The sequence below is a fragment of the Lepidochelys olivacea genome (genome assembly GCF_965140295.1).
Source record: "Lepidochelys olivacea isolate rLepOli2 genome assembly, chromosome: 5".
NCBI classification, from domain to species: domain Eukaryota; kingdom Metazoa; phylum Chordata; order Testudines; family Cheloniidae; genus Lepidochelys; species Lepidochelys olivacea.
Genome location: NC_140415.1, coordinates 20,494,818 through 20,510,985, shown reverse-complemented (window position 1 = coordinate 20,510,985; position 16,168 = coordinate 20,494,818). Strand labels below are relative to the sequence as shown.

The following is a 16,168-nucleotide window of genomic DNA, read 5'->3' as shown; positions in this document are numbered from 1 at the left end:
GGATTCTATGATATATTCTTATGCCTAGCACTACTTAGGAATGTGTGTTTCTGCGATATCAGCCTTGTTCTTACCAGATTCTGTGAGCAGGGCCTGCCTCTTGCTCATAACTTAACTTTGCTTTAGATTAGCAAGTTTTTACCATTACTTTAGCCCAGGCCCCAGGGCTCATACCAGGCCGCTTAATACAAGGCCTTATGTTTCAGGCCCTCTCCTTCCTACAGCATGTACAGATTACAGAAGTGAGGGCTGCAGACAACAAGTGGAGACTGAGTTATAGTAAACTAAAAGCCCTATGTCAAATGAGTTTATTTTAAATTTGACCCCTTTCACATCAATGAGTATTAGAGCTACCAGAGGCAAAGGGTGAATTCAGGATTGGGAGAAGTGCTCATAAGAAGATCTCATCATAAATGATCCACATGATAAAGTTTGAGAACCACTGTTTAGTCAGTTACCAAGAAAATCTAGGTAAAGTGTTCAAGAGTGCCTAAATTACTTAAAAGCCTACATCCTAGGTAGGCACTCCATTAATAATAAAAACTTATGACTTAAACTGAAAAGGGAAGCAAGAAAGGGGGGGGAGCGGGGAGAGAAGAATTGGGGTGGGGGGGCAAGACAGCTAGTAGACAGCTACCTGATTTCCTAGCATTTTACCTCAGTCATTTGTGTTTTTGTGCACCTTAGGACACCAAAGCAGTTTGGCGATCTCCTCCTCCCGTAGTTCCAATCATAAAATCTACTATATTTTGTTATGATTGGCAGTGTGCTTAGAAAAGACCCTGAATTGAAACAGTAGAAGGGGTGCATGCGGAGCATTGTTGGGGAGAAGAATAAGAAGCTTATACAATGACCTGTTTGTGAAATTCCCTGCCTCTAGCCAATGACATCAGCCTCCTCACCCACAAAAAACTGGATCTAATTTAAGGAACAAAAGAGGAAGGACTGTTCAGTGGTTAGGACTCTAACATGAGACTCAAAGGACCTCAGTTCCTGTGTGACCATGAGCTACTCACAGTCTCTCTTGCTCCTGTTCCCCCATATTTAAAATGATAATGTTTCGCTGCCTACATGGGTGTTGTATAAAACACAACGAATATCATGAAGTGCTCAGATACTGTGGGGGTCTTAAGTATCTCAGAAAGATAGACAGTAAGCAAAGATTACACATCAATAACTGTACTTGTCTTATAATATATAGTTATTTTTTCTATATTGAAATGTTAAAAATCGCCTTATATTGAAATTTATCATTCAAAATGGAGTTTAATAAGACAACAGTAGATATTTCTACACTGCATTTTAAAACCCAGGGCAATGAGTCTCCAACAGATTCAGGCTCAAGCCACAGCAGTAAAAACAGCTGCAGTCATTCGGGCTCGAGTTTGGAGGGGTGGGCTTCAGAGCCTGAGCCACAATATCTACACAGCTGTTTTTAGTGCCATAACACTACAAGTTTGTAGGAGTCTTGCTGTTGCAGGTTTTAAATCACAGTGTAGACATGCCCAATGTGCATGTAATAAGAAACGGAAAAGTGTTTCATAAAAGGCCGGATGACCATCTCCCAAGAAGAGCCAAAAAACTTTTCAGAGTTCTTATGACACTAAGAGAATAAAAAGATCTGCAAGAGCTTGTGGTAACCTATTCTGTCACTGGTAAGCATAACAAATTCCTCTGCAGGACAGATTAGTGTTTTCTATTTAGTTCTGATGCTGTCGAGTGACCTCGCCTGTAGACAGTCAGCTGAGCCTAACTGAATAAGATGGATATTGTTTTAACTTCAAGCTACACTCTTTCAAGGAGCCCAACATGTTTGTAAGAAAAATTGGACAACAAAGTATTTTATGTGGTTTGATTACCTCTTTGCTGTCCACATCTTTCCAAAGCAGCCCAGGTCCCTTGCAACTGGAAATTTTTAACATTTTAACATTGTTTTTAAGGAAGACTTTGATACAACTAGTGTTTCTTAATTTAGAACATGCCAAATTATTCCAGAGAATACTCTGGCTATTTCAGGAAGTGAAACAGTAGAAAAAGGAGTTCCCCTTTTTTTCCAGTCTCTGCCACAGAGGACGAACAAGGATCAAGTAACTGCTCTCTTTTTCAACCAATAGACACACAATCCCTTTTTGTAGTTTCCAAAATAGGTCTCAGAATTGTTTGCTCAAGTGAGTAACTCAGCTATTTGAAGTCATCATTTAGATTTGATCTTATACATAGTAAAGATAATTGGTGTCCCCTTAATATTCAAGAGCAGATGCAGCCTTCTAAATTAAAGCAACAAAATCTAAATTAGCTGTAAAGATTTACACCGAGGGAAAATTTTGCAGATGTTTAGCTTTGATATACACAACATATGAATCTCCTGTGGGCAGCTAAAATGCTAGTAGTCTCCTAAAAGTCTTACACACCCTTTTAGAGAAAGATTCTTTATTTTACTGACTGGCACCAATTCAGATCCTGACAGTACAGGAGGGCAGGAATCGCAGACTATCATATTGAGGATTTATAGCTCTCTATGAAAAAGTGGAAATTTATGCAAATTCTATCTGCTGCTCTGCATGATACATGGAAATCTTCACTTACCAAAACTCTCTCTGCGATCCTCTCAGAGGGTTTTTTTAAGTCACTTACAAAGTATATCATGCAAGGTTCAGAATGAGGTGGGGTAGGGGAGTTAACACTAAAGAAAAGGATGGTATTGAGGTTAAGGCACAGTTCTGGAAGGCAAGAGATCTGGGTCAGTTTCCCAGATCTGACACAGATTTCCTGTGCACCTCAGGTAGGTCACTTAAATCTCTCTGTACCTCAGTTACTCCATATGCATAATAGGGATAATAAAACTTCCTGTCTGTCTCCCACATCTATTTAGACTGCAAACTCCTTGAAGCAGGGATTGTCTCTTATTATGTGCTAGGTGCTGTTGTATACACAATGAGACCTCAATCTCCACTAGAAACCCTAAGAGCTACAATAATAACTATGATCTCTGAAAGTTTGCCTTCTGATTCTACTTTTCCACATCCCCATTGGAAATTCTGTAAAAATGCACAAGAAGAATTCATTATTGGTGAAAGAAAGAGGGCTTGGGGAGAATGGAGAGAAAGAAAGAAAGTAAAGTGAAAAGTACGCATGCATCAATATTTAAAGCCCCACCTTCATCCTGCAAAGCTGCTTGTAATTTCCTTGCAGTACAAGTAATTTTAAAATCACCAAATACCATGGCAGACTTAGCACTAGAATCTCTCTGGACTTAACTTTAAGAGTCAGACCTCTAAGAAGCCGGCATGAGACATGGACAATTGAAAAATTACATCTCTGAAGAGTTTGCAGCTGAGCTAAGGGAGAATTTAGACAATAAGGAGCCTCTTTTTGGAAGGCAGAGGAGAGGTCAATTATTATGGCTCTTGGGCAGCTGGAGGATCACACAAAAGATGCTGACCAAAAGAATGTTTCTGTTCAACAATACTCAAGAGGGAAAAATTATGGGACTCAACACAGAGAACATACAGAGAGTGGCCCACAACAGAAAATGCACAGCCTTGTTCATGCCCCATGTAATGTTTGACAGTGAAGGAAGAATTCAGATTCAGAAACTCCTCTGCTTACCTGCATGCGACTAACATCAGAAGTTACAATCCACACTTTCAGAATACCAGTCACTGAAACTGCTACGACAGTATCCTCTGGTGGGTGAAAGAGGGGCAGAAAAGAAGTTACAATAAAATGAAGGATATGTTGAACAAGAGATTACAAACATCAAAGATATGCTAAAAGTTTTTAATAAATTCATGAAATGCTTGTTCCAAATTCAAATGGATAAATTAGAACTGGCAAACTACACGCAAAGAAAGCAATGCACTAATTTCCCATTTGTTCTTTTGCTTTGTGGGAGTGAAGAATTCTCTGCATACATACGCAGAGCTCAAACTGGAGAGAAAAAACAATGACGGAGTGGCACTCTCCCAAGCTCTGCACACGAGCCAAGGCTCTGCCTACTTTAGATGTCAAAATAAGACTCCACTCCAAGTAGATTGTGCAGATGTGATCACATGAGCTCTTTAGGGTTGGGTCTCCCTCTGTGGGGTTTGGATAGACTCATGCAGAGGGCCAGGTTACACAGTAGTAACGATTTACTGAATACATATGAAGAAAAGGAGTACTAGTGGCACCTTAGAGACTAACCAATTTATTTGAGCATAATTTTCCACTGAATGCATCCGATGAAGTGAGCTGTAGCTCACGAAAGCTTATGCTCAAATAAATTGGTTAGTCTCTAAGGTGCCACTAGTACTCCTTTTCTTTTGCGAATACAGACTAACACGGCTGCTACTCTGAAACCTAAATACGTATGGAGACTGAACTACACTACCATTCCTAGAAGCGACTGCTCTAAATTACAGTTGAGGCCAGTATACAAAGCCAGTGTCTGAACAGTAATTCTTATTCTGTAGATTAACAAAAAAACAAAACAAAAAACACAACAACCTAAAACCGCCAAAAAACTGCAGTATCAAAGGCTAAGCCTGTACTTTTCACCGACACCAAATTCTCCCACTTGTATTTTTTAAAAGGTTAGAACTTAACGATTTCTGGCAAAGATAGCCTTAATCCTTCAAATGGAAGAAAGATTTGAAAACATGTGTGATTTCAACATGAAGTGACATCATTCCAGTCTAGACTTTGCCAGGAGACTAGACCAAAAAGTAGCTGTTTTTCTTACTTAAAGAAAAGTACAATAAACCCAAACAACTTCTCATTACCTTGTGTTCTATGGGATCGAATAATACTCATGGAGCTGATCCAGTCGGGAGAAATCTTTGACACTAAGGAATAAAGAACCTCGAGACTGGTAGCATCCACAACAAGAATTTCTGGGTAATGACCATGACACAGTAGCCTGCCTTCACGCTGAGTCCCAACTGTGAACTGGTAGAACTGTTGTAAAGAGAACACAGTCCCTTAAGAAATCAGTTAATATTTTTTAAATCACAATCTAATTATAGGTTTTTGATCTCTATGGTGTTATTTGCGTATTACAATTATTTTCTATTTTCATAAATTATTTTGATAAATTAGAATTCCTTGATTAACTAGCAGAGCCAGCCAGGTATTTACAATTTGTTTGTTTGTTTTTAAATCCACACCCCCTTATGCCCCAAAACGCATTGTGGTATTACATCACATAACCAGATATTTTAAAAATTTCAGAACTGGCTGACCAAATATTTGGCTTCAATTATATTTACATTCCAGCTGGTCTCTGTGGGGAGCAGTGCTACTTGCCTGATGATAAATATGATCACTGTAAATTAATTCTTGACATTTTTTCAAAAGCTGAAATGCAACACATTTCTAGGGCATGTGACAACATAGAAATATATTTTATAAACTGGCATAATTGAACTTGTGAAGATAACAGCCCAGTACAAGTACAGCAACAAGACTACAGCAAAGGAGCTAAATAGTTCCTCAACTGTATAAAATATAGTACTGGCCTTCCCAAACATTTTAGCATTTACATGAATACTATACCAACCTGTATTCCAGTATGGGTGCAGGCGAGTTTTGTAAATTCTATACATCTCCCATCATTCACATCCCACAGACACATCTCCCTAAAAAACATATACGGTAAGTAACTCTGATCATGCCTATGCACTTCATTTTTCAAAGGACTTGCAAGTTACAGAATTATTTTGGTTTCAAGAAAGCTATATTGGGTTATCGAGTCCAGTGACTCTCAACCTTTCCAGACTACTGTACCCCTTTCAGAAGTCTGATTTGTCTTGCGTATCCCCAAGTTTCACCTCACTTAAAAACGACTTACTTACAAAATCAGACATAAAAATACAAGGGTCACAGCACACTATAGGTGCTGATCCCGTGAGTGCTCCAGGACTGGAGCACCGACGGAAAAAAATTAGTGGGGCTTAGCATCCACCAGCAGCCAGCTACCCCCTCCCCTCAGCGCCTCCCGTCTGCCAGTGGCCCACCGATCAACTCCTTCCCCTCCCCCCCAGTGCCTCCCACTCGCTGCGATCAGCTGTTTCACAGCGTGCAGGAGGCGCTGGGTGGGGGAGGAGCAGGGATGGGGCGCACTTGGGGCAGGGGGTGAAACTGGGCAGGAAGAGGTGGGGCGGGGGTGGAAAGAAGTGTGGTGGAGGTTTGGGGGAAAGGGGAGCCTGGGGCGGAGCAGAGGTGTGGCCTGGGGCAGGAAGAGGCAGGGCGGAGGGTGGGGACTTGGGGGAAGGGGGTGGAGCAGGGGGTTGAACACCCCTGGGGCCCAGAGGAAGCCGTGCCTGTGCAGCACACTATTACTGAAAAATTACTTACTTTCTCATTTTTACTATATTATTATAAAATAAATCAATTGGAATATAAATAGCATAGTTACATTTCAGCGTGTAGTATAAAGAGCAACATAAACAAGTCATTGTCTATGTGAAAATTTTAGTTTGTACTGACTTCTTATGTAGCCTACTGTAAAACTAGGCAAATATCTAGATGAGGAGTTGTACTCCTGGGAAGACCTCTGTGTATCCCCAGGGGTACACAAGCCCCTGGTTGAGAACCACTGATCTAGTCCATCCCAAATGTTTAGGTCAGATAGCAATCAGCCCTCTTTTAATTCCCCTTCCTTTCTCAGAGTCATCTCTCGCTCTCTTTTTTTTTTTTTTTAAATCCACAGCCTTCCATGCAAGGTCTGCTTCTCTGGCATTATTTTTTTAGTTACAACAGAAAGAAGAAGTGAGGCACCAAGACTTGTCACAAATAATAATAAATATTTAGTAGGATGCAGTGTAGAGCCCAGGATTCCCGATTTCTCTCATGCAAATATTTTCAACAACCTTTATTTCTGACCACCTATTAAATACTAAGACTAAAGAACTAGGTTTTCCTTTTCCATTTCTTAAAGCAGTAAAAGCAGTGGTGCTTTAATCATGTGGCAGTGAAGACTGAGGGTAATTTCACAGCTTTTAAATTGCTGAAAAATGAAAGTATCACTTGTTGCTGCTAAGCATATGTGATGGGGCAGATAGATGCCACACTGGCACTGAGAGGATTAAGGAAAGCCTGTGGACTCAGCTGACCCTGCCCCACTACATCTGCAGTCAGTCAATGTTAGGCATGGAGAAGAGAGTTAGAAGGTGGAGACCTAGCCCAGTTGAGATCTAACCAGGAAGGAGAACAGAGCTCTAGTGCTTCCTCAATGAGGAAAATCTGGTTCTAGCCAAGAATCTAAGGTTCCATGCTCAATGGATGAGCCATTTGGTGGATGGGATGACTAAGCACAGGACAAGGAGAGACTAACTGCACAGACACAAGCCTGGAGACCTGCCAACAAATCCTTGGATTACCCTGATTTTTAGTATAACGTTTTCCTTTGTTTTGGACTCTAACATGCTGGAAGGGGTACAAATCCAGTATGCCATACCGGGAGGGCTAAGGCACCAAGTCATTGGCTCTAAAAGAGGCGACACCCACCCATCAGAGACCTGCTGTGTAGAGTCATTCATTGATGAACTACAAATGGGCGCCACCTAGACAACATGGTTACAGGGTGCTGAAGATGAATCCACCAAATAAACAGTTAAAAAGTACCATCTAGTGGAGATTTTTCTTACAGACTAGGAGCGTGAGTATTATAATTTTGAAGTAGTTTTTCTCTTGGTTAATTCCACTCAACTTCCAGGCAGGTGAGCACAGGATGCTTGGACCTGGATGAAGTATTTCATGGAAAGAAGCATTGATGGATTCTTTGATATAATAAGCAGACCCTCAAAAAACCATTTTTGCTTACTCAGCTAAATACTTAGAGGATGATCAATGCTGTGTTCTTAATTTTAATAATTCATCACTAGAATGGGAATATGGAATTATAGAGGAGCCAACTAGAAGATCTGATCAAAAGTTTTCATGTTTTTCATTTAAAAAAATATCAAAATGAAGCATTTTAATAAGGTCATAATATTCCATTTCAACCTTGTTGTAAGGGATCATTTAAAACTTATTTGTTTCTAAATTTATTTTCATTTTATCACCATACAAATTGCTATTTAGAAAACCAATTACAAATTACCAGTTGAAATATCAATCACCAATTTTTACTATAATTTAACATTTAACCTCAAAATTTAACATAAAGATTTCAAAGTCAAGAGAAAACATTTTGATTGCTTCTAACTGAAATACTTTCAAAGGCTTTGTTTTGTGGGAAATTTCTACTTTTCATTTCAGTTCAATATGAAAAAAGCTGAAGTGTTGGAAGATCCCATGGTACAGAAATTCCAAATTTCTGTCAGTTCTACTCACTATGTTCAAGGTTGGGAGGTCACCTGGAGCTACAACTCTGACCATTCCAGCTGCAGAAGAGGAGAATTTCCTTACCACATTTTGATACAAACAGATCTATAACTGGTTAGCCACATTTCTTGACTATAAATCAGAATGTTAATGAGTAAAGAGTTTGTCTCGTTCATTTGGTTGAGGCAACATTGCTTAGTATTGAGGTACACCTTGAAATGTATGGCTCATATGCAAAGTCGATGGGACTTTGGAGTTCTGGGTTTTTTTCTAAAACATATTTGTGTACCCAAAGAAACCATTCATTCCAACGATTAATTCTCCAAAACCACTTTAACAACAGACTAGTGCTGTGACCAACATGACCTTTGTGAACACTCTCAGGGCAGATGCCAAGACAAATGGAAGAGATTGAATTGGAAATACTAACACCCAGTAGAAACCTCAGGTTACTTTTGGTGGAAGGGAGTGATAGGGATGTAAAAAGAGGCATTGTTAGGTCCATTAAGGCCATGAAATCAGGTGGTCTTTGTGATCCATGATGGGCAGCCTGGATCTGATGGATTCTGTTCGGAATATTTGCAATTCATTAAGTTGTTCACCCATTTCATATAAAAAGAATCAGGCGCTTCCCTCTTTAGGTCCACAAAGAATTTCAAGTAAATTCCCTTTAAAATCTCTGTTTGACCGTGGCTAGGACCATAGTCCACAGACTCTAAAAGGTTTCCAACAGTTTCCAGGAAGAAGAAGAAGAAGAAAAAAGCCTCTCCTGACCTAAAAAAAGAGGAAGGAGAACACTAAGGGTTTCTCTACATATGGAGTTACTCTGGAATCACTATTTCACATCTTACGTTATTCTAGAATAATTTTCAGGTATAGACAAGCCCTAAAAAGGAAAGGTGGCATAACTCAAAGAGTTACCACCTGGAGACTAGGGAAAGGAGATCCAACCGTTAGAGGAGATAGCTTCCCACTGGAATGAGAAAGAAAATGCAAGATCATCTCTGCACAATGTAAGTCCACAGAGTGGAGACATTGAGAGCCCAAAGCCGTTATGCCTCTATTTAGCAGCTGAAAGAAAAAAGGCTTATGCTTACTTCAGGTATATGAAAAAAAAGAAATTGCTGTTCCTAAAAACAAATTAGGCTTCTCCTTGGGAGAGAATTTCATGACTGTAATGAGTGACTTTTCCTTGAGGAAGAGGGTTCTGGCCTATTTTCCATCCACCACATGATGGTTTGGTTTCATTGTGGAGGGGAGGTGTTAGAGTAAGCCAAACTGTAGTAGAATCCACTGTAAGTAAGAGAACCACTAATCCCCAAACTTGGATACTCACCAGCCTTCACTATTTTCAAATAGTAGTTCCACCCACATTTGTTTCTTATAACAATATTTGCTACTTACTCTGTAATCAACAGGAAAAAAAATGAACTCCAGTTACCAAAACCTTCCGAGATGTGTGGTCCCTATGGATATTCAGAGTGGGTGTGCATGCACTCCATGTGCCTGAAACCAAAAAAAATTTTAACACCAGTGTCTGTTGATCTGTGCTTGTGTCCTACACCTCCTCGTGCTCTGAACCAAACGTAAAAGGGGCGGTGTGGACCAACATCCCTCCAGTTCCTATTTCACTGCAATTCAAGTGAGGATCTGAGCAGAGGGGAAGGAGAGCAGGTTGTGGAATAGGAACCATACATCCGGAAGAAATCCAGTTACTATAAGGTGAGTAAACTCCATTTCTTCTTCAGGTGCTCGTCTCTGTGGGTGTTCACTATCGATGACTCCCAAGCAGTATTCGTTGTGGAGGAAGGAGCAAGGAAGAATGTTGCATCACAGAATCACCAAACCAAAGGAGGCATCCGCCAATCAAGCTTGAACCAGGGCATAATGCCTAGTAAAGGAGTGAATGGAGCTCAACATCCGAGAGGGTAACTCCCTGCCGGGAAGCCACTGAAACAGCTTTTGCCTCTCGTTAAAAGGTCCCTCCAATACCCAGAGGGGAAGGGGCTTCCATAAGATCACAGCAAAGGAGAACATATCCCTAAAGTTCATTTGAGAGTTTTTGGTTCTCCTTGCATGCTCTTGGTGATGGAAATGAATAAAGGGCTTTGTCCTTTGTAAGGCTAAAGCTCTGCGGACATTCAAAGAGTGGCTATTCCTGTCATCACTGTTATTGTGAGGTTTCGCATAGAAGATGGGCAAGTGAACAGTCTAACACAGGGGAAATTCAGAGGCCACTTGTGATGCTTCTTGGGGTACTCAGGGCTGAGAGTCACTTTGTTGTCATTTGTCTCTAGGGTGAGTGAGTTTCATCTGTGCTAGCTGGGTGTTCACTCCCTAACACAATCAGCCTGTCAGCCACACAAGCACTCCCCTCTGGGCTATACCCTTTTGCCCTGCAGATAGACAACAGATGCATCCCAGCCGAGTCCCTTCAGTACGTCCCCCTGATCACTGGATACCCATAGAAATCCCAGATCCTCCATTACCAAAGGAACAGCGTACCCTGTTCTACCAGCTTTCCTTTGATACAGGAGCAGTGGGCTATACACAGCACATGACTGCATTTATAATGCAACACAAGAAAATCTATTTAAGAAAAAATAGAGATTCAAATAGAAACAAGCGAGAGGGACAGAAACAAATGGTTACATAAAAAACGAAATTTTTAAAAAAGCAAACTAGGGCCTACTTTTATTAATAGCTACCTTTCCTATCTAATAAAGTAGATTGTCACCCCAAATTCAGTCTTTTGCAGCTCTTGATAAATCCAAATAGCTAGGACCTAGGGTTTCATGAAGCACCCTTGCTTATCACGGTACCTCCTCAGTGAGTGGATGCAGGGTGTCTTTCTCCACCCTGAGATATACTGAATCAGTCTTTTGTCTTTATTCACAGACGGGGATCCCTTCACTAACATATCATTTCTTTTCATTTCCAAGTGGTTTTGATGTTTATAGGTTGTCTTTGATGGTTTTCCAGTGACTTTTCTGAGTTGATGCAAAGATAGATAATTGAGCAATACATTTAATTAGCTAACCAGGGAGGGATGACAACTTCCTCCCACTTGAATGGGCCATCACAGAGATATTTCCTGGGATTCACTTTTGCTCCAAGACCATAAGGGCATAATTTTACATTGTTACATTACAACTTAAATATAATCCATATGCACATGATGCCATGACTATCGATATTGAAAAGTAACAAGATTTCAGTAGAGACCTCACATGCTACCCCATGAAAGTGGTATATTTGGAGTACTGAGTTTCTGAGGGCTTAGCTACACTTGCAAGTTAGAGCGCATTAAAGCAGCCCCAGGTGCCCTAGCTCACTACCCGTCCACACTAGCAAGGCACGTAGAGCGCTCTGACTCCACGGCTAGAGCGCTCCTGGTACTCCACCTCGGCAAGAAAATTAATGCTTGTTGCGCCTTGCTGAAATGCCCAGGCGTCAGTGTGAATGAGGTGTTGCATTACTGCACTCTGATCAGCCTCCGGAAACATCTCATAATCCCCTTAAGTCAAGTGGGCCACTCTTCTCATTGTTTTGGAATCACTGCAGGAATGCAGATATGCCCTTTGAAGCTCAGTTTCTGACAGCAGGCTGCTTATCTGCTCTGAGACAAAGCAAACATTACTGTGGAATGGTGTGTGTGTGTGTGTGTGTGTGTGTGTGTGTGTGTGTGTGTGTGTGTGTGTGTGTGTGTGTGTGTGTGTGTGTGTGTGGTGAGAGAGAGGGGCGGGGAGGAAGGAGGTCTGCTACTGTCTGAACTTACAAGATTGCATGCTGACATGCTCTCAGCCCCCCCCCCCAAAAACCCACTCTCTCTCCCCCCACATACACACAAAACACAGTCCCTGTCACACTCCACCCCCCCCCCCACTTTGAAAAGCACGTTGCAGCCACTTGCATGTTGGGATAGCTACCACAATGCATTGCTCTCTGTGGATGTTGCAAGAGCTGCTAATGTGGCCACACCAGTGTGCTTGTAGGTGTCAGTGTGGACAGATTGCAGCACTTTCCCTTCTGCACTCTACGAAGGCTGGTTTAACTCAAAGCGTTCTACATCTGCAGGTCTAGCCAGGCCCTGAGGTCAGACAAGAGTTGCTTGTAAAGAACCTTTTGCTAGTTGTGTCACAGGACCTTTGGGATAAATTTGGGAATAAATTTCAAAGACACTTTAACACTCATATCTAACCTAAGTCTCCCTTGCTGTATATTAAGCCAAAAATTTTTGTCCTACCTTCAGTGGACATGGACAATTATTGATCACAGTCCTCTTTAGCACAGCCTTTAATGTATCTGAAGACTTATCCCCCACCCCCCTCCAGTCTTCTTTTCTCAAGACTAAACATGCCAATTTTTTTTTTTAAACCTTTCCTCATAGGTCAGGTTTTCTAAACCTTTTTTCATTTTTGTGGTTCTCCTCTGGACACTTTCCAGTTTATCCAGCTCTGCTGAACAGAGTGGGACAATTTACCTCCCTTGTCTTTCATACAACACTCCTGTTAATACACCACAGAATATTAGCCTTTTTCTCAACTAAATCCCATTGTTGACTCATTCAATTTGTGATCCATTATAACCTCCTTTGAATTGATGGTGTGTATTCTTTAATACATGCTTTTGAGATTTATTGTATTGTTGATTCATAGAATCATAGAATATCAGGGTTGGAAGGGACCTCAGGAGGTCATCTAGTCCAACCCCCTGCTCAAAAGCAGGACCTATACCCAATTAAATCATCCCAGCCAGGGCTTTGTCAAGCCTGACCTTAAAAACTTCTAAGGAAGGAGATTCCACCACCTCCCTAGGCAACGCATTCCAGTGTTTCACCACCCTCCTAGTGAAAAAGTTTTTCCTAATATCCAACCTAAACCTCCCCCATTGCAACTTGAGACCATTACTCCTTGTCCTGTCCTCTTCCACCACTGAGAATAGTCTAGAACCATCCTCCCTGGAACTACCTCTCAGGTAGTTGAAAGCAGCTATCAAATCCCCCCTCATTCTTCTCTTCTGCAGACTAAACAATCCCAGTTCCTTCAGCCTCTCCTCATAACTCATGTGTTCCAGACCCCTAATCATTTTTGTTGCCCTTTGCTGGACTCTCTCCAATTTATCCACATCCTTCTTGTAGTGTGGGGCCCCAAACTGGACACAGTACTCCAGATGAGGCCTCACCAATGTCGAATAGAGGGGGACGATCACGTCCCTCGATCTGCTCGCTATGCCCCTGCTTATACATGCTCGTTTTATTGTTTTATTATGATTTATATTTACTGTGTTTTTCGCCTTCCTCTGTAGCATGGGGAATGGGTCACTTGCTGGAGGATTCTCTGCTCCTTGAAGTCTTTAAACCACGATTTGAGGACTTCAATATCTCAGACATAGGTGAGAGGTTTTTCACAGGAGTGGATGGGTGAGATTCTGTGGCCTGCGTTGCGCAGGAGGTCAGACTAGATGATCATAATGGTCCCTTCTGACCTTAGTATCTATGAATCTATTAGGGAATATTATATTTAAATAAGTTATTTTTGTTTTCAAAGCAATGTCTGCCTGAATATCAACAGTTTGAGCAGAGGGCTGTATCCAGGTCAACAGAACTAGTCTGTTCTGGGAAGTCCTCTGAGGGTCAGAGGCAAACTCACTGATAAAACCCAGACAATTCCTCTAGGGCAGGCCACCTCCTGTTACCCATTGAAATGGGCCAAACTGACAATTACAAACATCAGCAAGCAATTATTGGGGTCCCTTGGGTCCAAATTTTGGGGTAACAGTACAAGACCCAGGACTGACTCCTGCCAGACCCCACCAGATACACCTACCCAGTTTGACAGTGAACCACTGATAACTACTCTTAGAGTACAGACTTTCAAATCAGCCATGCACCCACCTTATAGTAATTTCCGTTACATAACATTTCCCTAGTTTGCTTATGAGAATGTCATGTGGGACTGCGTCAAAAGCCTTCCTAAAAGCAAGATATATCACATCTACTATCTGCCCCCATCTGCTAGGCCAATAACCCTGCCAAAGAAGAGTGATGGATGGGGGAGGGGAGGAGGGGATCGGAGGAGCAGCAGAATGGAATTCTCTGGTGTCACCGGTCATGACGATGTCTAGGACCCATTTGTCCAATGTGGTATGTTGCCACATCAGGACGCACTGGGGTAGGAGGTGAATGAAGGAGAGTAACAGGCAGTATGGAGACTGGTTCATGACTCTCAACAGTCCCATCAAAATGCTTTCTTGGTGGGAAGCTGGGACTGAAAGGGAATGACAGCAGTGCACTGTGTCTGCTCTGTTGTACCCTTTGACACTTCCTAGGGGGCTCATAGGCCCTTTTATGATAGAAGGGCTAAGAGGCAGGATGGTGTCTGTGAGGAGTTGGCTTGGAATATATCCTCCAGGATGCCAGGGTTTATATCCTAAAGGAGTGGAGAGTTGCAGGAGAGTCCTTAAGGGAATGAAATGACTCACCTCTTTACTCATTAAACCAGGTTGTTACCCTCACAGGGGAGATCTTGTACTGTTACCTGGATGTCTTTGGGAAGCCATAAGGATTGCACTCATGAAGCCTGCCTCATCATGACCAGTCACCATGGAGCAAGAAGCCATATCTGCTGCATTGAGCAATGCTTGAAGGGATCCTCCGGCAACCAATTTTCCTTTTGTCAAGGATGGGCTGGAACTGGGACCTGAGCTCCTGTAGCAACTAATTAGCTAATTCTGACAGTTTGTTGTAATAGTCATATGTGAACATTAATGCCGTGTAATTTGCTAGACAAAGTAAGAGGACAGCTGACAAAAAATTCTTTCTGCCAAAAAGATCCAGTCTCTTAGCATCCTTTCCCAAATCAGAAACCTACATTGGTGCAGTCTGTGACACTGCATGACAGCCTAGATCATTTGAAAATTCAGACTAGAGTGAAAGAACAAATAGTCTAGTCCTTTGGATAGAACTAAGTACTTTTTCTTTGCCCTTTTTAGAGTCAGTGTATAGGCAGCTGGGGTGTGCCAAACCATTTTAGCAAGTTCCAATAGAACCTCATTAACAGGGAGCACCACGTTGTTAAGGCCCGTAGTCAGGTGGATGTCCAGTAGCCTAGGCATTGGATCTTGAACCTCTTTCCAAGATGCTCTAGAGAGTTTCCACAATCCTCATCAAAAGCTCTTGATACAGATTATAATCATCCAGTGGCAAGATTCAGGCGGTGCCACTGCCTCAACTTGGAGAAAGAAGAAAGGGCTACCATTGGATCCGGCCATACAGGTTGAGCCAGCTATTCCTCTGACAGACCAAGTGCCAGGTAATGCCAAGGCCCCTTGGCCTCAACTGAACACTGATGAATGCATAGCTGGAAACCAGTCTGGCTCACCAGTGTGTTAGTATTATTCAAATAGGTGTTAGACTTATAAAAATGTGTTCAGAGTTTATGAAATGTATTAATCTCACTTAACATCTGTATCCCATGTTATAAGGTTATATTAAGCGTTTGCATTGTAAACCTCTGTAATTTTGTAACTCACTAAACAGGAAGGAAGCATTAATTAATGTAAAGGCTGGTTTCCTACAGAAGGTGTTAGGTCCTACACACAAGAAGGCCCATTGAAACCAAAATGAGCCATTGTCAAACATCAAAGAACAAAGACTTTGTTGATTGCTTCTGCCAAACCCAGGAAGAGGAGACGTGCATGTGGACTCTTCCCATCAGCATGAACTCTGAGGGAAAGGAATAAAAATCCCTGACAAGAGAGAAATGTATCTTTATGCTGTTTGGACACTGATGGGAAGGATTACTAAGCATAAGCAAAAGATCCTCAGTGCTTGGCCTGGATAGCCCTAAAAGGCATATAG

The 16,168-nt window shown here is 41.7% G+C and overlaps 1 protein-coding gene across 4 annotated transcripts in view; it reads right to left on the bottom strand.

The window, feature by feature from the left end:
• WDR7 (WD repeat domain 7) overlaps positions 1 to 16,168 on the bottom strand; it is a 385,156-nt gene that overhangs the window by 327,652 nt on the left and 41,336 nt on the right. For all 4 annotated transcript variants that reach the window (XM_084629121.1, XM_084629122.1, XM_084629120.1 and 1 more), the window contains 3 exons: positions 5,540 to 5,618; positions 4,764 to 4,938; positions 3,610 to 3,686 (listed from right to left, as the gene is read on the bottom strand). In XM_084629121.1, coding sequence (XP_084485247.1) covers positions 3,610 to 3,686; positions 4,764 to 4,938; positions 5,540 to 5,618 — 331 coding nt within the window. The remainder of the gene's footprint in view (positions 1 to 3,609; positions 3,687 to 4,763; positions 4,939 to 5,539; positions 5,619 to 16,168) is intronic.